The 27,138-nt window shown below is 37.9% G+C and overlaps 3 protein-coding genes and 1 long non-coding RNA gene across 6 annotated transcripts; 2 read left to right on the plus strand and 2 right to left on the minus strand.

Annotated features, from left to right (window-relative positions):
- The first annotated feature begins 989 nt into the window (after window positions 1-989).
- On the plus strand, window positions 990-13,893 carry LOC114875572 (chitotriosidase-1). Of its 2 annotated transcripts, none has more exons than XM_029185986.2 (15): window positions 990-1,217; window positions 9,117-9,195; window positions 9,271-9,431; window positions 9,512-9,749; window positions 9,820-9,999; window positions 10,072-10,195; window positions 10,274-10,583; window positions 10,739-11,165; window positions 11,236-11,453; window positions 11,540-11,694; window positions 11,764-11,904; window positions 11,969-12,302; window positions 12,383-12,505; window positions 12,580-12,781; window positions 12,857-13,893. In XM_029185986.2, exons 1-15 carry the CDS (start codon window positions 1,215-1,217, stop codon window positions 13,063-13,065), a joined length of 2,904 nt encoding a protein of 967 aa, XP_029041819.1. In that variant the 5' UTR covers window positions 990-1,214; the 3' UTR covers window positions 13,066-13,893. The 2 variants fall into 2 exon arrangements, with proteins under 2 accessions (XP_029041819.1, XP_046143500.1); XM_046287544.1 differs by lacking the exon at window positions 990-1,217 and adding an exon at window positions 9,008-9,024 and having other exon boundaries at window positions 12,857-13,892.
- Window positions 13,893-22,159, minus strand: LOC114875570 (chaoptin-like). The gene is made up of 15 exons (XM_046287542.1): window positions 21,684-22,159; window positions 21,505-21,604; window positions 21,263-21,432; window positions 20,349-20,472; window positions 19,113-19,171; window positions 18,754-18,921; window positions 18,475-18,661; window positions 17,795-17,942; window positions 17,612-17,722; window positions 16,804-17,550; window positions 16,582-16,730; window positions 15,694-16,476; window positions 14,864-15,618; window positions 14,280-14,796; window positions 13,893-14,215 (listed from the first exon to the last, which is right to left on the minus strand). The coding sequence occupies exons 4-15, from the start codon at window positions 20,380-20,382 to the stop codon at window positions 13,893-13,895; spliced, it is 3,981 nt and encodes a 1,326-aa protein (XP_046143498.1). The 5' UTR covers window positions 20,383-20,472; window positions 21,263-21,432; window positions 21,505-21,604; window positions 21,684-22,159.
- On the plus strand, window positions 20,415-26,952 carry LOC114875571 (NADPH oxidase 5). 2 transcript variants are annotated; one of them, XM_029185984.2, is made up of 19 exons: window positions 20,415-20,928; window positions 22,190-22,284; window positions 22,381-22,492; window positions 22,627-22,724; window positions 22,788-22,908; window positions 23,070-23,220; window positions 23,300-23,510; window positions 23,573-23,799; window positions 23,973-24,161; window positions 24,228-24,421; window positions 24,490-24,811; window positions 24,895-25,036; window positions 25,111-25,253; window positions 25,314-25,449; window positions 25,519-25,739; window positions 25,818-25,993; window positions 26,066-26,275; window positions 26,344-26,547; window positions 26,672-26,952. In XM_029185984.2, the coding sequence occupies exons 1-19, from the start codon at window positions 20,782-20,784 to the stop codon at window positions 26,867-26,869; spliced, it is 3,297 nt and encodes a 1,098-aa protein (XP_029041817.2). In that variant the 5' UTR covers window positions 20,415-20,781; the 3' UTR covers window positions 26,870-26,952. The 2 variants fall into 2 exon arrangements, with proteins under 2 accessions (XP_029041817.2, XP_029041818.2); XM_029185985.2 differs by lacking the exons at window positions 20,415-20,928; window positions 22,190-22,284 and having other exon boundaries at window positions 22,420-22,492; window positions 22,611-22,724.
- On the minus strand, window positions 22,909-24,112 carry LOC114875583. The gene is made up of 4 exons (XR_003789256.2): window positions 24,034-24,112; window positions 23,688-23,835; window positions 23,058-23,175; window positions 22,909-22,998 (listed from the first exon to the last, which is right to left on the minus strand). It is a non-coding gene; the product is annotated as an uncharacterized LOC114875583 (long non-coding RNA).
- Window positions 26,953-27,138: the final 186 nt, after the last annotated feature.

Here is a 27,138-nt window from a genome sequence, read left to right on the forward strand (position 1 = left end):
TGTCCATAATTCTCCTCTGAATTTGAAAAGCAATTTAAGATATACCTAACCACCAGGAAGGTCGCGAATCGAATGGAGATATCTAAACAATTTCCTAAACCTTATTCGCGTCCTACAAAGTTCAAAGTTGCCCAGGACATTCGTGTTTCCTTGCTGTTGGTGAAACCGGTTCGCAAATCCTACGGTCCACTTCTTACCAGGCGCATTTGAATTTCATTTGCGAGCGGTCTTATGATAAATCGATGAGGGAAACGGAATGATACTCTGGATTTTCCAAGTTTCTGCCTTTCAAACGAATAAAACTTCATCTTAAAACTGTTCAAATATACAGGGTGTTCCATGTAACGGGGCCAGAGAAAACTTGGATCAGCTAGTGAAAAGAAGAATGTTCTTAGATATTTTGTAAGTTTCCAATATTTTGGAAACAGTGGTATATGTGTATTGTGATAAGATAATAAGATATCTTGCGGTCTACTTTTGGTCTCATTGTAATTCTCTATGAAATAAACCTTTTTCACTACCAGGTTCGAAGGCTAATGAACTATGAAAAGGATTATCCCAGTCCCTTCCTAAGGAACCTTACTCACCCTTTCCCTTCCTCGTCATAATAAAAATGAATTGAAATAGTCTAGCAGCCGTCTATGCGGCTTTCTATAGCATCGTTCTCCATCGCAAACTGTACACAAAATGAAAGGTGAGTTTAATTGTTCCGAGGATCGAGGAGTACAATATCGGCGCGTCTACGATTGTCGTTTACTTAATTCACCGTCAATTAACCCCGGGGGTAATTGGACAGGAGAGAAAAGAAAGTAAGAAAGGGAGGATCGACGTTTGAATGAGGCTAACGAAAGAGGTAGAGCTCGTTCTCTTCAAAGAGAGAATAAACTAGCAAGCAAGTGTTTGCGCGTGAAAGAGGGAAAGAGGAGGGAGAGGGGGAGAATGACAGCGAGCACTGGTTCACTACGGTCAGTGCTTTCTGAACTGTTGTCAGTGACAGTTCTTCCATCATGCGGCGGTGGATCCACGATTATTGATTCAGCATCGATCACGATATTTTTTCATTCAATCATCGAACGGACACTGTTTCTCGCCGCTCACGAACGCTCGTTGTTTGCCCGCTCGAGCGCGATTTATCAAACGCGTTTCTCGTCGACGATCTTGGTGCTACTTTCCGCTTTGGGAGCGTTACGCTTGCACGAAATACTAGACGGATCATGGTGAGTGTGATTTTCCTATGGGGATGATTTTTACGGGGTGGACTCGGGGGGAGAGACGAGGAAAATCAGGGAGAGACTCGTCGAATTTTCTCAATTTTCCTCATCGTTATTATTATAAATTTTCATTGAAAATTCAAGAGTGGAGAGCCTTCAGAACAAGGAAGAAACTGGGAGAGACTTGGATCACATTTTTTCTAAATTACAGATTATCCTTTTTTGAAAAAAATATTTCTTTTCCAACGCGAGCCGGCTCCATTTTCAACCTCGTTTTATTTTTTCCATTCGAACGATATTACATCACGCGTGGATTCATGTAAGACCACCGTGGAACCGGTCTGAAAAGAGATCGATTCGGAAAGGATTAAAACATACATCGAGATCGTGACAGGGCTGTGTGACCGTTTTTTTTTTTTTTTTCATCTTTTTCCTGGCCAGACTGATAGGATATTTCGGCCAATTAATCCACGTGTCGACGTTGAGCGAGTTTGACAACTGAAACCGTTCGTAGCCTCTTGAAATCCTTAGAAAGTGTCAAATTGGATAATTTTGATTGATTTTCATATAGAAAACAGAAAGTTTGAAACTAACGAAATCGTCCGACTGTTTTCATCAGTCCGGGATAATTTATTCAATCGAGAATAATTATTGTCAAGGTTCGTATACCTGCGAACCGGAATCGTTCGGGACAAGGTTAAGAAACTTTTTGGAAGGAAAGTGAATCGCGAATAGCGTTCGCCGATATATATGTCCCGTAAATCGGTCGGACCGCTGACAGTCCTCAGCCTACGCGTTCCTGAGGACCTTCGATGTAACAAGTACCGAGAACTCGTTTCGTCCTTCCGGGTTACCCGAGCCCTCTCACTTTCGTCGTGCGACGACCTCGTGGGTCGATTCTGTTCCTTGATAACCGAATAAATTCGAAACGAGATTGAAAGGAGCAGGATATTGTACAGGCTGTCCCATGTGACTGGGTCAATTCGATAAAAAGCAGAAAAAAAGAAAAGAATTATCACTAGGAAAAAATGAAACGGTATCGGTTCCGGAAGTGGAGGTGTACCAAAGATTTCAAGGTCATTTTAAGCACAAAGAGTTTTTTGGTCAAGAAATTATCTTGAACGTGTTAAACAATTGTCAACAGTGAAGAAGAAAAGAAAGTCGAATATAATCAACGATCGCCTCCATGAGGTTCCTTTTGTAGCTCAAAATGGCCGATACCCGGTGGACATCCTCGAATGCAACGTATTGCGCTGAATTATTAATGAGCGTCCCTGGCAATCGCTAATCGTGACTAGCCGCGTAACGGTAAAGAAAAAGAGAAAAGTTGTTTCTACATCCAATGACACCGATCGGTGAAACCTCCGACAGCCTGGTTCGCGCGGGTCAGCCCGTTCACCGGGATATTTTTCGCCTCTAAGGACGTGCCATTTACAATTTCATTAATTAATTAAATTACCTATCTTAAATCACCTGCTATCCTGGCACCCTGCTTTTGAAAGAGCCTCTATATATCAAAGCGACTGGAAACTGGAACATCGGCAATTTCCATGCAAATGAAACGTTACCGATCGGAATCGATGCCGGGAATAGAAACGAAATCCGTGACAGACTTAACGTTTGCTTTTTAGAAAACATCGGCACGGTTGGTTCTCGCAAACGCATTTATGCTCGCTCGTTGCAACGCGGCGGGAGTGAACGCAGCAAGGATAGGGTGCACCGCGTGCTTAGATAGAAATTCGACCGGATTCCAACTGCTTTCTACCCGAACTTTTTTCTCGCTCAACTCCCCGCGGAATGTACCGAGTGCGAACGGACAACTAAACGAACGCGTTTTTACCGATGGATCTAAGAATATAATCAGAGATACCGGAGCTTTCCTCATAGAATTTTCTCTAGTTTCTATCATGTTATAAAGCAAAATATTTTCAATAGAAAATGAGGAACGACGGAAAAGGAGATCGAAGAAATTCGATAGATTTCCCGGGAACGTTCGCGCGACAGGAAACTGCTGAAAGTTTCATAAGCGTAGCTCGGTACCGCGAGCCTCCGGCGGAAGTCGAGTGAAAACGTGTGTGCCTGGTAAACGTGTGTTGCCTGAAAACGATAGGTGTGCTCGGTGTTCACGGCAGAAAGAAATTCTCGCGACCGCGACGAACAACGAAGTAGCCACGAGTTTTTCCCTTCGAACAGGTCGGCAATGTTTTCAGCTTGAAATACTGTTGCTTTGAGAACGAACAACAGGTCTGACAACTCGCAACCTTATGTAAGATCCACGAACGGCTGTACACCTACCTATTGCGGTATTGTACTACTATCTGGAAATAATAGATCCTGCGAATGCATCGGATTTCAATAAGATAATATTATAGATGTCACCCTCCAATCTGTATTCTATAAATCTAAGAAGATCCTGTCCTAAGGCACTGGTTCTTTACCGAAAGCCGAATTTTTTTGAAAGTGATTTTTATAATATAGATATTAATTTAAACGTTGATAAAAAAATTTGATTTAAATCTTCTTATCAAATATCAAATATTATTTTGCAAAATCCTTATTTTTTTAATTAATTTTATTTTTTTTGTTATGTAATAATCAGTTTAATTTTTAATAAAAGTCATGTCTGTATATTTTTTTTCTATTTCATCAAATATGTAAACTATATATTTTAAAATATATTAAATATATTGTTTCTCCGCAAATTTTTCATATAATCAAAAGTGTTCCCTGATATTCTCCTAAGGGGTAGACATCGAGTACCAAGCAAAGTAGGCTTCTCTAGAACAAATGGAATCCTCGGAATCTTAATTTTCAAGGTACTCTGTTCGAACTCGTTAATGTAGTCCTCTTAATTGATCAGAGATGCCTGGTAACGAAGGATCGAGAAGAAATTGCCGCGTGATTTCGTGTAGCTCGCCTGGTGCGCACACTTTTCCTTCGTAAATGCTCGTATCGAAGCGAGGCCACTAAAGTCGGTCATTGCCTTCTTTATCGGCTCGTCGCGCAAAGCAGACTGATCGCAAAAAGTTCTTTTTCGAAAAGCGATCGCAAACCTTGCGAATTTTGAAAAAAATGGAACGAATGCGAAAAGAAACAACAAGCCCGCAGAAAAGTTGTCAATAAATTCTGTTATACGTTTACGAATATATTTGCTACAATTAACACATGGAATTAGTAGCCCCGGGCCACCTAGAGGTCACTTCCGGTCTCTCTTCCTACTTTCACTGAAATTTGAATGTTGCGAACATTTTCTGCGAGAACCAGGTTGCAGATTTTATTAACAGACGGCAATTAACGTTTAACCTGGAATCGAGTGAAAGCCCGGAGAAGGATCTATTATTCTTTCGACCGAGCTCTCCACGCTTTTGGCGAAGAAATTCTTTCGCCTTGATTTATGGAAAACGTAGAAACGCGGCTGTATATATATTTTTTTCAACTGCTTTTCCTTAATTAATTGCAACAACGCGATCGTACAGTTTTGTTTCTGTCACAGTCGAAGAAATTCAACGTTCCGTTCGGTAGATTAATTGACCATCCGTAAAAATTTCACCGACGCGCGACGCGTTCGATGTTCCAGATTTTCGCAACCGCGGCGAACGCAACGAAACGATTATTATCGATTCTCCGCGAGCAGAGAAATCGATTCTCAAGATCGCCTATTAAGGGGAGAACGTAATTATTCCTTCGATTATATAGTCGCCGGATATCGGCCGCGACCATGCGGTTCCTCTTTTCTTTCCCTTTTCTCCACTTTTGTCTTTTTCCAACGTCACGCTTCGTTCGTTGATCTTTCTCTTCCCTCCTCTTACGTAAGCTAATGTTTTACGAAATTTCCTTACGTGTCGCTCCATTTCAGACGTTCGATAACGAACGAGAGAGTTCGTATCTCTCGACACGGTTCAATTGTTTTAAGAATCATTTTCTTTATCGCGTTCCTCGATCAGATCGTTTCTCGGTGCGTGAAAAATCGACGGTGACCCGCGTTACTTCGGCTGAAAGCTCGGTTGAATGAAACGCGACAAGAATTGCGAAGAAACTTGAAAAGACCGAGGAGAGAAGCGTTTTCTCATCGCGACAGGGAATGAAGTACCGTAAACGTGTGCTTAGCTTTCTTTTACGTCCTCCTACCATTTTCACCTCCTTTCTTCTTTTCGTTTCACCAATTTCTTCTTTTGATCGCGACAATGTTGATAAAAGATCAAAGAATTTTCTCTGTCTTATCGAAAATTCTTCTTCCATTTTAACTCGGATGTCCGACTTCCGATAGCCATATTGAAATCGAATAATAAGCTGAAGATTCGCCACGAATCCTGTCGATCAACGAATATCTTTGAAGCTTCAACACGATTTCACCGTGAAAACACATTTTTCAGTATGACTGTCATGGATCTCCGGCAAATAGCCACACGCGTTTCCGGCGCACAATCGACCGGCTTCCTGTCTCTGTCTACTTTGTACTTACATTCCATCGTTGTTCGAACGACTCTCGAGAACCTTGCGCTTTTCCCATCTTGCAATCGCCTCCATCCTCGTTGCTTCTCTGAATCCTTCTTTTCTTTTTTTTCTTTCCTTTTTTTTTACCTCCATTGTCAGTCTTGTTTCAACAACGTCGTTGCTGCAATTCTTGCAACCGTTCGAGATTGAAATCAATGCAACCGTTGCTCGAGGAACCTATGTGTATTACAGTAGAAACTGGTATATAAAACTTCCCCGTCGCGCGGTTATACGTTAAGAACGATTCATTTTAATTGATTCTGCTAATTATAATTGAACGACATACGCGACGTTCGTTTTATTCGCTCGACGATAAAAGCGCACGGTTAATCTCGTTATTTTACAAGTCGATCGATCTGTTTTATGAAAGCTCGAAGACTAGAGTTTTTCATTAGTCATTCGATCGACAGAAATAATTAATAGAAGCTGTGCTGACGTAACGGTTAATAACAGTATCGTGTAACAACTTATTCAACTCGAGACTTGCTCAACCCTTTCTCTGCGAGCAACGCGTATACAGGGTGTCCCGTTTTAACACTAGATTGCCGGTGCGAGTCAATTTGACACATTTAGGATTTGGATAATTTCTTTTTTAAACATGTTGGGTTTTATTAGAATTACTAATTCCTTCCCCTCTTTAGTTCCAAAAATCCATATGTGTTGTACCTGTTTTGACAGATGCGAGTAGTAGTTAATCTATTTATCATTTTCTACTACATCTCTCTTGTCTCTCGGTAATTGTCATTTCTCGGCCGACAGGTCGTAACTTAGGTAACCCATGCGGCGGGAATTTTAATGAAAAAAGTGCGTGCCGCAAGGCGTTAACATTGTATAATAAGGTCGGTATTCGTGAAAGCTTTTAACGCGACGAAGGTCGATGTTCTCGTTAATTAATGCGACGGGCATACACGCGGCAAAGTTGTTCTTGCAAAACGTAACAAACGATTCGTTCCTTCGCGTAAATTTCACGTTTAATTTATATAACGATTCGTGTGTCAATCGGGATAATTCAGGGGTGGGCAAATAACGGCCCGCTAAGAATATTTTTTGTGGCCCGCCAAGACAGAAAAATCCGCCTTGAACCGAGATTTATATTGAATTTATATTTATTTTATTTATTTTAACAAAGTTAACTTATTTTTAAAGGTGCGGCCCTCCGCCAACCTCCGCTTCCACAAAATGGCCCCCGAGCCAAAAAATTGCCCGCCCCTGGGCTAAATAATCTTTATCTCTCGTCGAACGCACATCTGTGCCCGCAGCTATGCCCGCGGGCCGCTTTGGGCGCTCGCGCCATTTTCCATTATCGAGGGGCGCATCTGCTTTCTCGATGAAATTTAGCAGGTTGAAAGGTTCTTCTATGCTGTATTGCAACGTTGTTAAATATGTACGCGGAGGCGTGCAACGAGCGAGAAAGAAAACGAGAGCTGAAACGAGACGGATACCGATAGATTTCTATGCTGCGCTTTTAGGACGGCTCCTTTTACCATGGCGCACGACTTCTCGTGTTATGTAGTCAGTCAAGTATCCGTGACTAGACAGGACGATAATTTTCAACGTTCTCCTTCCAATCCAGCTCTTACCTCGTTCAGGTTTCAAGATTTACTGAAGCACGACTATCCTTTCGATAGTATTTCAAATATTCCAATATTATGGATAAAAGCGTTCGTTCTTGAGCATAGGTCAGGTTAGACGACCTAACCTTACATTATCTCGCGTAAACGATCAACTTTTTAAATATCATATTCCAGAGACTTAAAAGGAATACAAATGGTTATCCGACGAGATATCTTTTAATTTCTAGAGTTTTCTTTTCATAAATCATGCTCGCAGTGTGTAAAGAAAAAGTAAAATCGACGGGAAAAATCTGTTCTATGTAAATGAATCAACCAGGTGTCAGTTTATTTATCTTCTCTCGATTGGTATTAATTTATGCTCATGCCCGGTGCTTTACACTAATTAACCGAGTAAAGATAACGATGCAGCTAAAAAGTATAACGTGGAATAATTGCGAATATAATAAAACCTCTCATCAGTGTAATTGCTGATTTAAACGACAATGCTGTGAAAATACCTTTTTCCACTTTGTTACGAAACTATTCTGAATCACATTCCATAGGTTCGCTTAGATTCCAGATGCGAGATTGTTGCACGAAACACTTTCATATTTTACCATGCATATATTACAATATACAAGGTGTAACAATAATGCATGAGAAATGTTTTGAAAATGTTTTTTTTTTTATATTTCAGTAATGAGAGTTTTAGATAGAATCGTTCTATTTCGCGGGCGTTCTTTTTATTGTAAATTAACGTGAGTTACGTTGAGCCATTGACTATTGTAAAGATCATAAGCGCGTTTCTATGCCGGGGAAATGCAAAGAAAAGCGAAAGGACTAAAAGCGATTTCGAAGCCGATTAATGTTTTAGAAAACGTATACGACTTACCGCACCATTGCATTTTACGTTTCTATTTATGTCAACGTTGCTTTCCCTTCGTTGTTACGATTAAGTGTCACGAGAAGACGAGCAAACGCTCGGCAAGATCTCTCTTCGCATTGTGTTCCAATTGCAGTTAAATTAAAGGTTGCCAACTCGTTCGCCTCGCTGGTGTTAATTATCCCTGGAACACTTTCGGGGTCATGGTTAACAGGACACCGTGAAAGATCATTTTTAACAAAGTTATAGTTACCTTTTAAGGAGCCGTCGATCTCTACAGGATGTTCCCGGTTTGGCGGCAACCGGAAAGGGGTGAAACGCGTTTGCGACGCCATCTATCGTGAACTTCTATAAACGCGCGCTTTTCAATTTCGTCGATAGATGCCGTCTTTACACTTGAAAAATCGCCACTTGAAAATATAATAAATATGAAGTCTAAATTTATGAAACTCATCTAAATTTATATAAGCAAAAGTATAGTACCGTTTAATTTTGCTTCGAAAATATAATAAACTGCATTTTTAGAAGAATATAATAATCTCAGAAAGGGAACTTTCTATGGAATCTTCCTCAATAAAATGATCCTTTATTTCTTACTTAAACGATTACCTCTATCTTGATCCAACAAGGAAGTTTCAATTTTCGATTGAGCATCGTCAAATATCCGCTCGGTAACCGATCAAAGAAACCGCAAATAACTTTCGCTACTTTTTATGACACGATCTCTCGTGACTAGCGTTTTCTTGTCGTCTCTTTAATTTCAGGAAGCGTAACTCAAGGGCGGTAATAATCAGTTATTTAAAATCCTTATTTCGTTCTAAATGTATATCGTAAGATAAGGTAGGAATCCTCAGGGCCGGTTATGGGAATCCTTATATTTGAGGTCAGGAAATGTTTCAGTATTTCATGTTCCCGTTTTGGACGAACGTTCAAACGCAACAGAACAAATCAGTTACGCGTTCACTTTCTTTTCAGGTGTTGACCAGCAGAATAACCTGTTGGCTGCTACTCGTCTGCTTGATCGTACTTTTCGGCAACCTTGACAATGCAGAAGGTAATGTACAGCAGTCGGTGCCACGTTCCCTAAATAAATGAAATAATAATTAACATAGAAACATACTTGGAATAGGTGCACGAAAAAGATTTCGCAGGCCAACAACTGCCGCCCCGTCGATCTCGAACGATCAGGAAGTCTCGGCTAGCGTGAACAGGTTCAAAGTCACACGAAATCGTATCACCAACAAAAGTAAAAAGAATGAAATTCAAATTGGAAAATCGGAAGACTACAAGGTAGGTACGATAATGAATTGAACGGCAGAGCTGAGTGAAATCTAATTAAAATGAAATAAACATCGATTCGATTTCTGTAGATTGTATGCTATTATACCAACTGGTCTCAATACCGGACGAAACTTGGAAAATTCATGCCTGAAGATATACAACCCGACTTGTGCACTCACATTATCTTCGCGTTCGGTTGGCTGAAAAAGAACAAACTGACCAGTTTCGAATCAAACGATGAAACTAAAGATGGAAAGATCGGATTATACGAGAAAATTGTAAATCTAAAGAAAGCTAATCCGTCTCTAAAAATTTTACTTGCAATTGGTAAATTCATTTCTAAAATATATCTATATAATAATTATGTATTGAAATTGATTAATTATATGATTATTAGGTGGTTGGTCCTTTGGTACTCAAAAATTCAAAGACGTATCCTCGACCAGGTACGCAAGACAAACCTTCATTTACAGCGCTATACCATATTTAAGAGACAGAAATTTCGACGGTCTCGATATCGATTGGGAATATCCGAAAGGAGGTGACGACAAGAAGAATTACGTTCTTCTATTGAAAGGTAACTTAAGGATCGTAGTACTACAACCCTAGCTTTTATTTTTATTAAAAATCGTTAATCTTAAATTTGCAGAGCTTCGAGAAGCATTCGAAGCTGAGGCTCAAGAGAAGAAAATGCCAAGACTTTTGTTAACAGCTGCCGTGCCAGTTGGTCCTGATAATGTTAAGAGTGGATACGATGTCCCAGCTGTTGCCAGGTAATGCAAGATATTTAATAATATACTTCAACCGTGACATTAACATTTCTCCATAATTGTCCGTCAATATTTCTTCAGTTACTTGGACTTCATCAATCTAATGGCGTACGACTTTCACGGTAAATGGGAAAGAGAAACGGGTCACAACGCCCCTTTGTACGCTTCGTCGTTGGACTCCGAATGGCAGAAGCAGCTGAGCGTAGACAACGCAGCTTCGATGTGGGTCCGTTTGGGTGCACCCAAAGAGAAATTAATAATCGGCATGCCAACCTACGGACGATCCTTCACTCTCTCGAATCCCGCAAATTTCCGTGTTCATTCACCTGCTAGCGGCGGTGGAAAGGCTGGCGAATACACCAAGGAATCTGGCTTTCTTGCCTATTACGAGGTATTTGCCAATCGCTTCGCTCGAAACGTGAGCCATCGTTGACAAATGGTGCCATTTCGAGGAGAGGAATTTAAATTGAAACGGATATTTTATCTTATTATATCAACCGGTTGAATGATCTTTGTTACAAGAATCCAAGCTTCCTATTTTTCTAGATTTGCGAGATGCTACAAAATGGCGCGATCTACATCTGGGACGACGAGATGAAGGTACCTTATATGGTACTGAACGATCAGTGGGTCGGTTTCGACGACGAGAAATCAACTCGAATTAAAATGGACTGGCTGAAGAACAAGGGCTACGGTGGAGCTATGGTGTGGACTGTTGATATGGACGATTTCAATGGCACCGTTTGCGGTGGAAACGTTAGGTATCCTTTAATCGGAGCGATGAGAGAAGAATTGCTGGGAATTTCTAGAGGTTCCAATGCTAAGGACGTTGATTGGAGCGCTGTTGCTTCTACCGTCTCGGAAAATATCTTGAAGAAACCGGAACCGTACAAAATCTCGGTCAGCGATGTTCTTAGTAAAGCGAAGAAAGTTCAGAAAACATCTCAACTTGTTATCAGCCCTCCTAACAATGGTACTTAATCTATTACTCGAAATTCTATGCTATGTTCGGTTTGAAACAAGAATTCCTTTCTTCTTTGCAGAAAGGGAAGCCCAATCTTTTTGTTATTTAACAAATTGGTCGCACAGAAGGCCAGGTGCTGGTAAATTCATGCCGGAGGACATCGATCCTACTCTTTGCACCCACATAGTTTACGCATTCGCGACCCTGAAGAACCATTTGCTGGTGGAAGAAAGCGATAAAGACGCGGAGATGTACGGACGACTGATCGCTCTTCGCGATAAAAATCCGGATATCAAAGTACCATTTTTATTGACGTTCCTGAAAATTCGTTTACCTTGAAATTAAAATTGTAATTTTTTAATTTCTCAATTACAATGTAATAGATACTATTGGCAATCGGTGGCTGGGCATTCGGATCGACGCCATTCAAAGAATTAACCAGCAATACTTTCCGTATGAATCAATTCGTCTACGAAGCCATTGATTTCCTGAGAGAATACAAATTCGATGGTCTAGATGTTGATTGGGAATATCCTCGGTAATTTCTTTCGATTTTCCTAATGTAATTTTTATGCGGAGGAAATTTTTATGAGAATCAATTCTTCAGAGGTGGAGACGATCGAACAGCCTATGTAAATCTTTTGAAAGAACTTCGACTCGCTTTCGAGGGTGAAGCGAAGAGTTCCAATCAACCAAAATTAATTTTGTCAGCGGCTGTGCCTGCTAGTTTCGAAGCAATTGCTGCTGGGTAAGCTTTGAATTTTTCTTTCTCTCCTTTCATACATTCCTACTCTTATTTTTAATTATTTTAGATACGACGTACCTGAGATATCTAAATACCTAGATTTCATCAACGTCATGACATACGATTTTCATGGCCAATGGGAAAGACAAGTTGGTCACAACAGCCCTCTGTTTCCCTTGGAAAGCGCGACCAGTTATCAGAAAAAATTGACAGTTGATTATAGCGCGAGGGAATGGGTGAAACAGGGTGCTCCGAAAGAGAAGTTAATGATCGGTATGCCAACATACGGAAGATCTTTCACATTAGTGGACAAAGAGAAGTTTGATATCGGTGCACCAGCATCCGGAGGAGGTACAGCTGGTAACTTCACTAATGAATCCGGATTTCTCTCCTACTACGAGGTATATTTACAGGATTAACTTCCTCTTAAGTATGTTACAACGTGTTTACAGCGCTAATGCTATTAAACGAACACATGTAGATCTGTGGCTTCCTGAACGAAGATAACACTACCCTAGTATGGGACAGCGAGCAACAAGTACCATTTGCTTACAAAGACGACCAATGGGTCGGATTCGATGATGAAAGAAGCCTTATAAATAAGGTATACATTGTGTGAATAATTGTTAATAATTTTGATTTTTTTTTTTATTAATAAGTATTGATTAATTATGTTAGATGCAATGGCTGAAAGAAGAAGGTTTCGGTGGTATAATGATCTGGTCCGTGGATATGGACGACTTTAAAGGAATCTGTGGATCTGGAAAATATCCGTTGATCAAAGCAATGAAGAAAGAGTTACAAGATTACAAAGTGAAGCTAGAATACGATGGTCCTTACGAGAGCAACCTGAGGAATGGGAGATATACCACCAAAGATCGTAAGTATCTCGTTGTAACAAATTATAATTATTTATAAATTCAGCAATTGAAATAATGGAATGAAATGTTTGCAGCTCATGAAGTGACCTGCGACGAGGAAGATAACCACATATCGTATCATCAGGATAAAAACGATTGCACCATGTATTACATGTGCGAGGGTGAAAGGAAACACCACATGCCCTGCCCAGTGAATCTGGTATTCAACCCCAACGAGAACGTCTGCGATTGGCCAGAAAATGTCGAGGGTTGTCTGCAACACACGCAAGCGCCACCAGTGTAACAAAACGATACGCGATATTTAAGAAATATTTTCTGCGGCACACGCGGTTGTGCTATAAAAATACGCGAGAAACGATAACAATGAATTTGAACGATTCGTTGAGAAATAAGTTGATAATTTGTTACCAATGCGTTGCCGTGAAATTTTGTCTTTCCACGAAATTTTCTTTCTCTTATCCTCCCCTTCCTGGAATTCCTTTTTTTATATCCTTACGCCTTTCTTTTTATCTTACCTCTGTCTCTGTCATCTGTATAAAAAAATGCACGATATCGAACTACCATGATGGTTACGTTTTGTAAATAAAAAGAAAAAAGATTTTACAAAAGAGACAATTTCCTTTCTCCTTTCGACCGGTGGTTAAGTGTGATAGCAAAGGGAAAGAATATTCTGCGTACGATTAACTAGTAGTTCTTCGTTTTACTTTGTAACTTTACATAAAAAATCATGATTTATCGTTCGTACTTCTTGTTCTTATATTTGGCTGGAAATTCATCCCTGTCTTTCACTGTTCTCTTTTAATCTAATAAGATTAATTCTAAAGTAAACATACAATGTCTAATGGTACCTCTTTTTTATTTCCCATTATTCACGGCAGTAGGTATAGTTTTAAGGAGGGTACACCACCTTCAAGATCTCAAAATTCCTTCCCTTTAAACATTCCAACGATTCCAATCCTTTCCTTCATTTTAAGTCTTTATAAAATTTTAGTAGATGCCTTAATAACTTAAATGAAATTCTACTTTCCTATGTTAATTTTCAATCCCTGTTTGAAGTAATGTCTCAGTTATTCAAATGAAGAGCCAGTAGAGTGACTCCAAGTGAGGAACTCAATATGCAACAATAGTTAAAAGAATAATATCTACTAAGGCCAACCAGGTGGTAGCTAATCTCTCATAATTGCCAGAGCTAAGGGCGGAAGCCTGGCAGGCAGTGTGAGGAGTTCCTAGAGTTAACAAAACTTTGTCAGACGAATGAGACGGAGTGGTCTCCGTGCAAACAGCTCTCCCAGCTATTGTTCTCAATTGTCTAGCATCCGACTGAGATGCTGTATGAATTTGCCTGGATTCGCGTAGCCATCTTCTCAACCACAAACTGAGCCATGCTATTTCACAATCGCATTCCAACGGATTTCCAGACACTTGCAATCCTCCTGAAACATCGGTACATTTTTTTACATTTCCTTCTTTAAACTTTGGAAAAAAATGTTCACCTACCAGCAACCATATTGGTCCCAACGCTTTCCCATGAAAGATTCCCATAAATGACAGAGGGACTAAGCTCGTTAATGTGATTGTTCCTCAAATCCAAAGTCAATTGTGACAATCTTTTGGTCAAAGAGAGAAAAATATCAGATTGCAATCTTCTTACTCGAGTGTCCTTGATTCTTAATATCAATTCACCACCTTCGATAGTGGAGAATGCTTCCGAGGAGATCATTTCCAGATCATTTCCAGAAATCGTCAACTCTCTCAACTGTTTAGAGAAGACATTTTGTATCTGATGTTTCAATAAGTGTTCTGTCACTTGAATCTCTACGGTTCTCAATGGCAATCCGGTTAACAGGAAACGAAGGTGAAAACCATCAGCTTCGGGCCAAGTTTGAATTCGAAGATGCTTCAGGTATTTTAAGACTCGAAGGCAGTCTTTGTTCACGGACCTTATTTTATCTAGATTCCTCAGGTTCAGTTTTTCTAGCCTTGGGTAGCTCAGGAAACTTTCTTTTGTTAATTCCTAGATAAAAAGTTCGTGTAGAAGCTCCAATTATTGAAATTAAAATTTTTAATGAAGATAAACTCACCTCTATTGGATTTCCGGATACATCAAGTTCCTTCAACAGATTCAATTTAACATTTGGCATAGAAGTCAACGAGTTATTAAGTAACAAAAGAATCTTTAACCCTTTTAGATACTGAAACTCCTTATCAGACGTCGAATCAATATAATTAAACGACAGATCCAAAACGTTTAAATTGGTCAACGGTAGAAGAGGAATATCTTTGAGACCACAACTGGCCAAGTATAATTGTCTCAAGCCAGGTAAGTAATGGAAGAGCTCTTTAAAATTCGCCTGAAGAATATTTTGAGATACATTCAAACTCAGAAGCTTTCCTAACGAGACAAACGAGTTGTCCGGTAGTATAGTTAGTCTATTATGAGCCAAATTCAATGATACTAATTGAGAAGTTGGAAAAGCGGTGGAATCTAAATGATCCACGAAATTGTCCGCCAAATTGAGATCCCTCAGAGTGTAGCCAAGTTCCAGAAAAGATAGCGAGGGAACTACGGTGAATTTATTGCTGCTCAAATCAAGAATCTCCAGTTTCGTTCCCTCGAAAACGTCTTTAGGCAATGATCTGATCTTGTTCCTTGATAAATTCAAGATTCTTAGATTCTTTAGATTGCGAAATTGCTTCGTGGATAATTGACTCAGCTGATTTCCACTTAAATCTAATTGTTGCAATGACTCCAAACCATGGAACGATTGCTTTCTTAAACTTTCTACCTTGTTGTCGCGGAGGTTTAATGTTTCCAGATATTTCAGAGCAAACGTACCTGAAAGATTTTAATAGAAACGTTATTAATTTATTTTACATTTCATTTTAGTGAAAAAGAAATTGTAAAATCTACCGGGTTCAAGAACAACGATAAAATTGCTCTCCAAATCCAAACTCTTCAAATTTGGTGTCCCATAAAACGTGTCAGCAGGCAAATGACTGATATTATTAAAGCTCAGGTCCAAGCTGGTCAAATTATTCGTCGAGCCGGCAGAGCTTATCAAAGAAATAGCGTTGTAAGATACATTGAGAACAAAATCTGGCCCACCAATTTCAGCGATGGCATCCAAATCGAGGACGGTCAATTTATTGAACTCCATATGAAGAAAATGTAAACTTGGTAAACCGTAAAGGGCGTTCTTCTCCATTTTGGTGATTCTATTGTAAGCTAACGATATGGTCACTAATTGTGGACAATCCATAATGGAACAAGAGGTAAGAAGCTTTATTCTATTTCCAGTCAAATCCAGTGACCTCAGTTCGGTCAGATTATGGAAACTAAAGTCTGGAATCGCTTCGAGGAAATTGTAACCAAGCTTTACGTCCTTCAATTCCGGATGAACGCCGGATAGAAATATTCTTTCCGGTAGATAATGGAGACGATTCGATTCCAAATTGATGTATCGTAGTTTCTGGAAGGAATAAAACGCGGTTGCTTCAATCGTTTGGAAGTTATTGTTGTCTAGGACCAGCCATAGTAAGTTTGAAAGAGGTCTGAGGGCTCGTTGAGGGAAAACATCAGTGGCGAATGCGAAACTTAGCTCCAAAATGCCCAGGCTTTCCTCGATACCCACGAAACAATCGTCATCCAGCTCTGTTAGGTGGTTAAACGATAAACTGAGCTCTTTTAGCTTACCTGTAAACGATATTTCAAATTATTCTGGTAACAATTAACTCTCTAAAGAATGTGTCAGATAGAATGTTATCCAAAGCACAATTATCGACAGATAAAGGAGCTTACTTGCTCCTTTGAAGGTCTCCCCTTTCAATTTTGTTAAGATGTTGTTCCTAAGCAAGAGAATCTCAAGGTCCTCTGCCCATTCGAAATCACCTGGCTGAATGTGAGAGATCTTATTGTAACCGAGGTTCAAATGCAATAGCCTCTGGCATCTATTTCGAAAAATGTTCAATATAATTAAGCAATACCTAAGATATTTAAAAAATAAAAAGAAATGAAACCTACTTGGATAAAGCTGCAACCGGAACTGCATCCAAGTTATTCGTAGCGAGTGAAAGTGCTCTCAAATTTTCAGCAAAATCTTGAAACGCCTCTCCAGATATATTCCTAATGTCATTACTAGCCAAATACAAATATGACAATTTTCTTAAACGACTGACCGCTCCAGGGACGCTTGGAAGGTCATTAGTCTCCAAATTCAAGTACTCCAAAACGTCCTCCAATCCACGAAATGCTTCATCGTCGATATTCTTAATGGAATTCGAAGATAAATGGATCCTCTTCGTTTCTATACGATCAAAAATCCCAGCCGGTAAGGTGGATAGTTTATTGCTATCCAAATTGAATTCCTTGATCTTCAAGGTTCTATTATTTGGAACAGATGTGCTGATCCATTCGATGCAATTTTCACTCACGTCCACCAGTTCCAAATTCGAGCTTTGAAAATCAGGCAACTCGAGATTCTTGAAGTCATTGCCTCTTAGATATAACCATGTTAGGTATTTTAATGTTTTTAACGACGATGGAAAGGATTTCAGAAGATTACTGTTCAAGCTAAGTGTGTACATGTTGGGAGGTAGACTGTCTTCTGATATGTCTTCAATATTATTGTTGTCGAGATTCAACCAGACTAATGATTCGAATGTAGAAAATACTTTTGGTATTTCAATGATTGAATTGTCACCGAAGAACGCGTTCGTTAGGGTGTCTTTTGTGTGGCCCCAGTCACCATCCAACGTTGTTAGGTGGTTACTGAAAAATGAAGTTTTCTTCCCTTAGTTTTGTCATTCAGAAATTATTTTTTTTTAATTACCTATGCATGTTTAACCAGTTCAATTTCTTCAAATCTCGTAAAACCTTGAAAGGTACATCCTCCAATGCATTGTAACTGAGATCCAACGTACGTAAGCTATCTGCAATTCGCCTAATCACAGAATAAATAGGTACAAATGTTGCATTAGGTGAAAAGCGAGGAAACCTTTGAAGCCCGACTTACGAAAATGATTTGTCGCCAATGTTAGATAGTCTATTGCTCATCAACCCTAATGCTTCAACCCCAACCGAACTTGTAAGCGCATCGTTGTCTATTGCTTGCAATCCACTACCAACGACGTCCAATTGTGCCACATAATTTACAGAAACGTCTGCAAAAATAGTAATAATTTTTAAAGAACTATACTAAGTTTTCTAAAATGGTACATACATGGTATCCCTTGGAAATAAAAATATGGAATTTAATTTGAAAAAATTTTATCGGAATTTTGTATCTTGCTATATACCAATCGAAGCGTATTTTTATCCTCTATAAAAAAGTGTTAAGGTACATGGGTCGAAAATTCATCGGTTCGAAAGATATCTTAGGGAGAGACAGGGAGAGCCTGATGGTCTCTCCCTAAGATATCTTTTGAACCGATGAATTTTCCACCCAGGTACTATAATACTTTCTTATAGAGAATAAAAATACGCTTCGTTTGATATATAACAAAGTACAATTCCTTTAAAAACAAATAAATTGACCTTGAAGTCTTTGGTACCCCTCCACTTCCGGTGCCGACACACGCATCACATGGTGCTTCATTCGACACCATTTCATTTTTTTTTTCTATCTTATACCTTTTTAGAGCTACCCAGTCACAAGGGACACCCTGCATGTTGTTGTTGTATGACCATATATACCTGGAAACTTGGCAAATGGTATTCCCATACAAGAGATGTCCATTTTTGTAAAATCTTCGTTGTCCTGTACCCAACACATGCACATCGTGTTGAATGTACATGGCACACTGTAGCAATTTTTCACGGTTAATGTGGAGAGAACGAGGAAAATTTTCATGCAAACATATTCCAAATTGCTTGACAACATCTGCAATGAAAAATTGCGGTGTATTATCTTCGGATGGACTTCCGAAAATGGGTCACCCCCGATTTCGATGAAATTTTTACCATAGATTATACCTGATTAGAGAATAAAATCTGATTAGAGAAGAACAACGAGCAAGTACGAAACAGGAGGTGAAGGTGAATGATACTGAAAGGGCGCAGGTGTAGAACCGGAAGAATTGAAAGCGCACGCGCATCCGGCTCTATGGATCGAAGCGGAGACCAAAGAGGGAAATTCCGATACTAATTAAAACAGTAAATAATTTATTTTATTTAAAATCACGGTCATGGCTGCGTAAATAAAATATTTATATATCTGAAACATAAAATAAAATTATTTCATTTGACAATTTCCCAATTTCCATCATTGTACTTTCATTCCAAAAACTCTGATCATTATTTATTATATTATTTTCTTCTTATTATCATCGTACCTGGTACCTGATAGTACTAATTTCCTGTTCCACCGGATTTATGCCCTGGTAAATGTTACCTGCAAAACAAGTAGTCTTGTGTAAATAACTTTCACGTAGTTTTAAGAAGAAAAATTGTCACAGTGACTCTAGATTACATAATATGTTACATTTAGATGTTTATTAGATTCTGACCACTTTCAAACTGTCTACCATTATAAGATTAAAAGGTATCTTAGGGAGAAACTCTGGCTGTTCCCAGTCTAATGTAAAATAGAAAAAGATGTCATTAAAAGAAATGAAATGGAACACCAAGTAATGAGTTTCTCGGTACCGGAAGTGGAGAGGTACCAAAGACTTCAAGGTCAACTTTTTTTTTTAAAGGAATTGTACTTTGTTATACATCAAACGAAGCGTATTTTTATTCTCTATAAGAAAGTATTATAGTACCTGGGTGGAAAATTCATCGGTTCAAAAGATATCTTAGGGAGAGACCATCAGGCTCTCCCTGTCTCTCCCTAAGATATCTTTCGAACCGATCAATTTTCGACCCAAGTACCTTAATACTTTTTTGTAGAGGATTAAAATACGCTTCGATTGGTATATAGCAAGGTACACAATTCCGACAACATTTTTTCCAATGAAATTGTTGTATAGGTCATTTTGAATACAAAATATTTAAATATTATAAAATAAATTCTAATCGTTTAAACGATTCCTGTTTCTAAACATTCTAACTGTGTATCCGTTAATAGCCGTAACACATGGATAGAAGAGAAATTTCTAGTTAATATATCGAAACCTGAAAATCAAGTTTCGTAACTGAAATCGCCGAACATTTTTAAATATCTCCATTTTTATGTCTTTTAATAAATCTTATGCTCTTCCGTCTGGAAGTTCCTAAAAGTAATTTTATTTTAATAATACAATAGGTAGCCACTGTTACAATATTTTCTTCTGCTGTTTTCTTTTTTTTTTTAAATTGTAAGTAGAAACCTTGATTTAAGGTAGGTACCTTTCGAATGAAGAAAAGGGAGCACATTAAACAGTACGAAAAAGAAGAAGACAGTTGTCGAATGGAAAAGAAATGAAAGGGACGAAAAATAAAATTAAAAAAAGAAACCAATGACTCATGAAGAAGTGAAAGGTTGTCTGTTTGTATGTACATCTGTCCGTATCCCGGTTCGAACGGCAGATCTTTATTGAAATCGAAAGGCATCCCTCTCCTTGGCACGTCGTGCTTCTGAAAATTCTTACCGGAATAGATTAACTGAAGACAAGCGGGTCTCATGATTCGAATCGATGATTTTCGTTAGTTATATACCGACTCTCGCTCGATCCACTTCTCTGATTAATTCTGAACGACACTATCTCCTTTCATCTGAAATAATAATAATATTTCTTCAAACAAACCTGTACAATTCTTAATGAAGTGTTAATTAATCGAAAATTTTGAACATCCTGAATATATAATTAAATGAAATTATTTAGTGAAAGGATCTTGTGAGAATTTAAATTTCATTTTAATTGATGTTCGAGGATTGAAATGATACGAATGCGACTTGGGAGAATTTAAATTTCATTTTGGAATAGCTTAGTAGCAACAGTAAATAAACATTGATGTGTACAGTGATTAAATTTGTTTGGAAGTGAAAAATTGATTGCTGCCTTATTAATTGTGACTGGAAACATGGAAGATGAAGTTATTCGTGTGGAAGACGAATATTTGGTGGATAGAAGAAGAATCCGAATTTTGGAAGAATGTTCTCATATTATTGGGGTGAATGGAGTGGCTCGTTATAATAGAGAGACGTTCAGGCAACTTTTATTAGATCAAGTGAGTAAAGAAAATTAAATTGAATTTTTTAACTACTGAGGGTGATTTTCTTTTAATACAATGTAGTTTTCTCAAAATCCTTCCAAGACTAAAGACAAACAGTAGGTGATTCCTTCTCTTACACAACAGATTAATACCGAGTCATCTTTGGTCCATAAAATTAAGCTTTCCAATACAAAATATTATTTAATAATTCCAATAGTATACTGAAGCTATTTCCAAGAAATTTAAAAAAAAAAAACAGAAAAAACTGAAGGATAAGAAATAAGTCAAGGTCGCGTTTCCATTAAAAGTAAATACACAGCAAAGTAAGAGATGCGAAGAATGACTTAACGATACCCAACGGAGACAACATAATACGGGATGAAAAGAAAATGGCAACGGGATCTCTCGATCGAGGGCCAAAGATTTCGATCAAGGTGGCCGATCGCCTCGGGTCAAACAGGCCTTCACGCCTCGGGCGTATTTGATACTTGGTCGTGGCCACTTTAGCCCAGAATCCACCTAATCATTACATTATTCATGATTATTGACACACCACCGTAATTGTTACGTTTATTCCTAAGGGATAGTTACCATAGTCCATCGTTGATTACTGTAGCTAGAAAATTTCATATGGCTAAGAGGGTAGATCTACGTGGTCGAGAGCTTCGTTTCACAAAAATGGACTTTTTTCCTTAAAAAATAAAAGTTTGATAAAAATATTTATGGATAATTATTTTATGAATAAAAACAGCTCGAGATATCATACACACCGACATGTTCCAAATTTGCATGTTTGTTATGAGAAACCATGTGGTACAGCAATCTGCAGATCATCTGTTCTTCAGTTTATATTAAAAACCTCAAAATGAAACCTTCCATTTACAGAGGACACATCTGTTACAGGCGAAAAATGTACCAAGTGTCAACAGTAAAGAGAAAAGACAATTAATTTTCTATTTATAGAAGCATGCTACAAACAGGAGATTCTGAAATGGACCTGTAAATCATCTGTTGCTAAAATAAACTATCGTTTATATTGCACTATTTATCTCCAAACTGTTTAGAAAATTATGTTTTTTATGTGCATATGTTACAGGCAAAATATGCATAGTATTTTACCTAAAGCAGTTTAGGTCATTTTGAAAAAGTATGAAATAATGATTTTACTTTAAACTTATTGTTTGTCTGCAACACATCTTTTTTTACCATCTTATACATATTTCTGGCTAAAGCTTACCACCAGAAAAAAAACTGTAAATCAAAAAATAAATTTCAGACGTTGTTGGGAAAATTATTCTCGCTTTTCGACCGGAATCAGGATATGCTATTGACCCAAGATGAATGGATCGAATTTCTGAAAGGAAGATTTACGTAAGATTTACTACATTTAATTTTACTGTAAATATAAATATATTATTCTACTTACACTTTAACAAGCCTCAGAGTTTGTACATGGTATTATTGTAGGAATGAAAAGCACATTGATTTCATTAGCCACATAGAAAGCGTTGCGTTTAGCTTATGCGATGACAATCCGATAAGCCTAATGAAATTTCAACAAATATTCTCAACTAAAGAGGTAAGCTTTTAATGTTTCATTATTCTACAAATTTTTCTATGATACACCAAGCGTTGACGATCGATCACGCGAAATCGTACAAAATTATGAATTTTGTACTCGACCTCTTCTTCGTTAGGATCCCTATGTTACAGATCGTTGATAAATTGTACCGACTAATTGATGAAGAAAATGTAGGATACGTGACATCCTCTCAGATAATGGAATTTATTTCCAGCATCAGCGATGCAAGGTATTTATTTCTTATTTTTTAATTGCAAATCTTCCTGAATAATATATCATTCAAATGTTAAAGGCCACGAGCTGGTTTCGATAAGCGAAGTTTAGAATGGCTAGAAAAGATTTTCAAACAGACGGTGGGCAATGAGAAAGAAATAAGGCGCGAAGAATTTAACAAAATCGTCACTTCGAAGAACGTAGGCAGGAGGCATAAGTATTCTTCATTTGGAATTTGCAGTTTAACATTTTCAATTTTTATTCAATTTACTTTCTTCTTCATATTTGATCTGAAAAAAAGAAAAGAAAAATGATGAAAGACGATTAACTGTTTAACTGACACACTTACTTATATTTTCAGCCATTCTTCACTGACAGAGTGTTCCAAATATTCGACAAGGACAATTCCGGTACCATATCCTTACAGGAATTTCTCGACGCGATGAATCAATTTGCAGGAAAGAGTCCTGATGACAAAATCAAATTCCTTTTCAAAGTTTACGATATTGATGGTACGAAGAAATGTAAAAAAAATATTAGAAATGAATTCCCATAGAACTCCTCATAAAAAATGTATTATTTTCTGAAAAGGTGATGGTTTAATACAACTTCGTGAACTGGAACACGTAATGAGAGCATGTATGGAAGAGAATGGAATCCAACTCAGCGAAGAACAAATTGAAGAATTAACTATAGCACTATTTGAAGATGCTGATCAAGCTAACAGAGGAGCCATCACGTTTGAAGCTCTGAAAAATCAATTAGAAAAGCACAAAGGCCTGTTGGAAAATCTATCCATCAGGTACATGAACTATCTTCAAATTATATATGAAGAAAACCATTAAAAGAGAATTTAAATTGCAGTATCGACCGATGGTTAGTGCCACCGAAACCAATATCGAAGAAGAAGACAGGCTTGGAGTTATTTGCATCGTTACGACCGTATCAATTAACAAAACCGTATATGAAGAATAATTACGTCTATATTGCATTTATTTCAATCTTCATCTCCATCAATACAGCTTTATTCGCGTCGAGACTTTACCAATATCGACGATCCAATGGCTATGTCATGTTTGCTCGAGCCTGTGGTAAGCTGAACGTTGAATATTCAATTTCTGTAATATCTAAAAAAGATATACACTATTAAAACTATGAATTCTCCATAATAAAAGAAATTAAAAAGTCCTGGTTGAAGTGTAGTTGAATTTCTAAATAGTTCTAAGTATTAAAAACTAAAATTATAATAAACCTTTTAATGCAGGACAGTGTTTAAATTTCAACTGCAGCTTCATCTTGGTTCTCATGTTACGACAATGCATTACCTTCTTAAGAACCCATGGATTCAATTCTGTACTGCCTTTGGATCAACATATTTATCTTCATAAGATGACTGGAGTTCTAATTGGTGTTTTTAGCGCAGTACACACACTGATGCATCTTCTGAATTTTGGTATGCTCAATTTGGCTGCTCAATTTTCAGATAAAAGAATTCAAGTGTATCTTAGAATCTTTTCAGGTACGGTAGTGATACACGATGATATTCTTAATCACGATAATTACACCATGTCTGAATGGTTGTTGACGGATCATCCGGGTAGGTTCGGTCTGGTGAACGGCTATGCAAATCCAACTGGAGTAATTCTCGTTTTTATTCTTGCCATAATGACGATATGCTCGATGAAATTTGTTCGTCGAGGAGGATGTTTCGAGGTGAAAACGACTCTATAACAATCACACTTTGAATTAATATATTAATTCATTTCTCTCATACTTTATAGATATTTTACTGGTCACACCTGCTGTATATACCATTCTGGGTGTTGCTGATATTACACGGACCAAATTTCTGGAAATGGTTCGTGGGACCAGGTACCATATACCTTTTGGAAAGAACCCAAAGAATTGCCTGGTCGCGTTCTGAACTTGGAAAAACATACATAAGCTCGGGTCTTTTGCTACCGTCGAAAGTGACCCATCTGGTCATTAAAAGACCTCCTCATTTCGACTTTCATCCGGGCGATTACGTGTTTGTAAATATCCCTGTGATTGCTCGTTACGAATGGCACCCTTTCACCATCAGCAGCGCTCCAGAACATGCAGGTCTGGGATTTTAATAAATTTAATTAATTAGGACTCAAACTTTCAATGGCCAGCTCCACTCAAAACATCTCTTCTTTTTTCAGATTACATATGGCTTCATATTCGAGCAGTAGGAGAATGGACCAACAGTCTCTACTCATATTTTGAGAGAGAACAAATAAAACTTCAACGAGAGAACATGTTTCCAATCGAAGGATGTAGTAATTCTAACAGCTCTGATAAGGTGTAAGCATTTACATTTAAATATCATTTTTAAGTTTAATTACTTTAAAGATTCATGATATTCTTCTTCTATACAGATTTCTTAGCGAAAAACAAAGTCTGAGCCCGAGTAAAAAAGTGGTTTCAGCTAACTCGTTAACAGGAAATCGTCGCTGTTTCGACAATCCTATCTTCGCTTCAGACAATGAGAAGATAATCCAATCACCACACTCGGCAATTGGTAATTTATCTCAATAAATTAGTCGTAGTTAAATTTCACAGACTTTCTTCTGTTTTGCAGGTGCCGCAGATATAGAGAAACGTTCAGGAGAACCGAGACTTCATCGTTTAATAGTCGGTTCTAAATTACCTTTAGAAAAGTCCGTCTCGGTACCAGACATGCAAACAGGAAACATGAAGAAGGAAAGATTGATAGCGTAAGAAGTTTGCATTTTCTGAAACGGGCTACATATTTTCAGTATCAATAATCTTTTTCATTCTGGCAGACTTCGTGATTATACGAGATCCGAATCAGAAAGAAGCTTCGACGAACGTCAAATACGATATGCTCGTATGAAATCTTCGGATCAAGCTTATTCCAGTCCACAGAACAAAGGGTTGGCGCGAAGCTTTCGATACATGAGAACCAAGCCCACGATAATTGCTTTCAAAACTCCGAGTTTGGAAAATTACGATTATGAAGTGGGAACACCTGCGGATAAAAATAGTGAGTACACGATGCACAGTGAAATGGGAACTTGAAAGTTATATACATACATTAATATAATAAACTTTTGTGAAATAGCTGTGTCACAAACAAGTACAAACGAATGCAAAAGATTGTCAACCAATATAATCGCTATGCAAGTGGCAGTAGAGGAAGGCAAATTTCGCACAAAGTTTGAAGAATTCTCAAAAAGAAACACGAATGATACCTCCTCCGAGGTAGACTCTAATTATGCCATAGGAAAGCCATTGGAGGTAGAAATACTAATGTCTTTCATTACATTCTTTAATTTAATCTTCTGCATAGTTCAACTGATCATTGTTTAGATCTTCCTGGATGGTCCATATGGAGCACCCTCCAGTCACATATTCCAAGCGCAACACGCGGTTTTAATTGCAACAGGAATCGGAGTGACGCCTTTTGCATCTATATTGCAATCCATTATGCATCGTTACTGGAAAGCCAGGCACAGTTGTCCAAAATGCAAATTTTCTTGGGCCAGTGAAATCCCTCCTACTGTGATGCATCTTCGAAAGGCGAATATCATTTAATTATTGTGTCTTTCCATCTTCTCTTATTGAAATTTTATTGTATCTTTTTATAGGTGGACTTTTTCTGGATCAATAGAGATCAGAGATCGTTCGAATGGTTTGTGAACTTGCTATCTCAATTGGAAATGGAGCAAGCAGAACTTGGAGATACCATGGAACGTTTCCTAGAGATGCACATGTACATCACCAGTGCTCTTCAAAAACATGATATGAAAGCAGTCAGTTTGCAACTAGCTATGGACTTGGTTCATCAAATGGTATGTGCTTTCAAGGAAAATTAATTCATATTAAAAATAATGCTAATTAAATGAAAGAAAATCATATCAAGTATCTAATAATAAACATATAGGCTTTACCTTAAACGATTGATTGTGTTCTCAGGAAAAACGAGATCTTATAACGGGCTTGAAAACAAGAACAAACGCTGGACGACCAAATTGGGATAAGGTGTTCAAACAGCTCCAAGACAGGAAAAGAGGGAAGGTGACGGTGTTCTATTGTGGCCCACCGCAACTAGCAAAAATTTTACGTTACAAATGTGATCAATTTGGTTTTAAGTTTAAGAAAGAATCTTTCTGAGTATCTATTGTCTTACCTTGTTATTTTTTTATCATAGCGAGATATATTTATTATAGCTCCATTGATTTTACGATTCGTTAGTATTTAATATTTAAGAATTTTTTAATATTTAAAGCTTCTTCAAGTACAAGAAATTCACTTCATATTGTTCATGATTCGAGATGTTTCATGCATCAACCAAACTGTTATTAATATAAGAAGAAAATTTATTTGTCGTTCTGTCATAACTAGAAAATTTGTTAACATGTGTCTTGCAAACTTTGAAAATG

The sequence above is a fragment of the Osmia bicornis genome, chromosome 10, assembly GCF_907164935.1.
Source record: "Osmia bicornis bicornis chromosome 10, iOsmBic2.1, whole genome shotgun sequence".
Classification (NCBI taxonomy): Eukaryota; Metazoa; Arthropoda; class Insecta; order Hymenoptera; family Megachilidae; genus Osmia; species Osmia bicornis.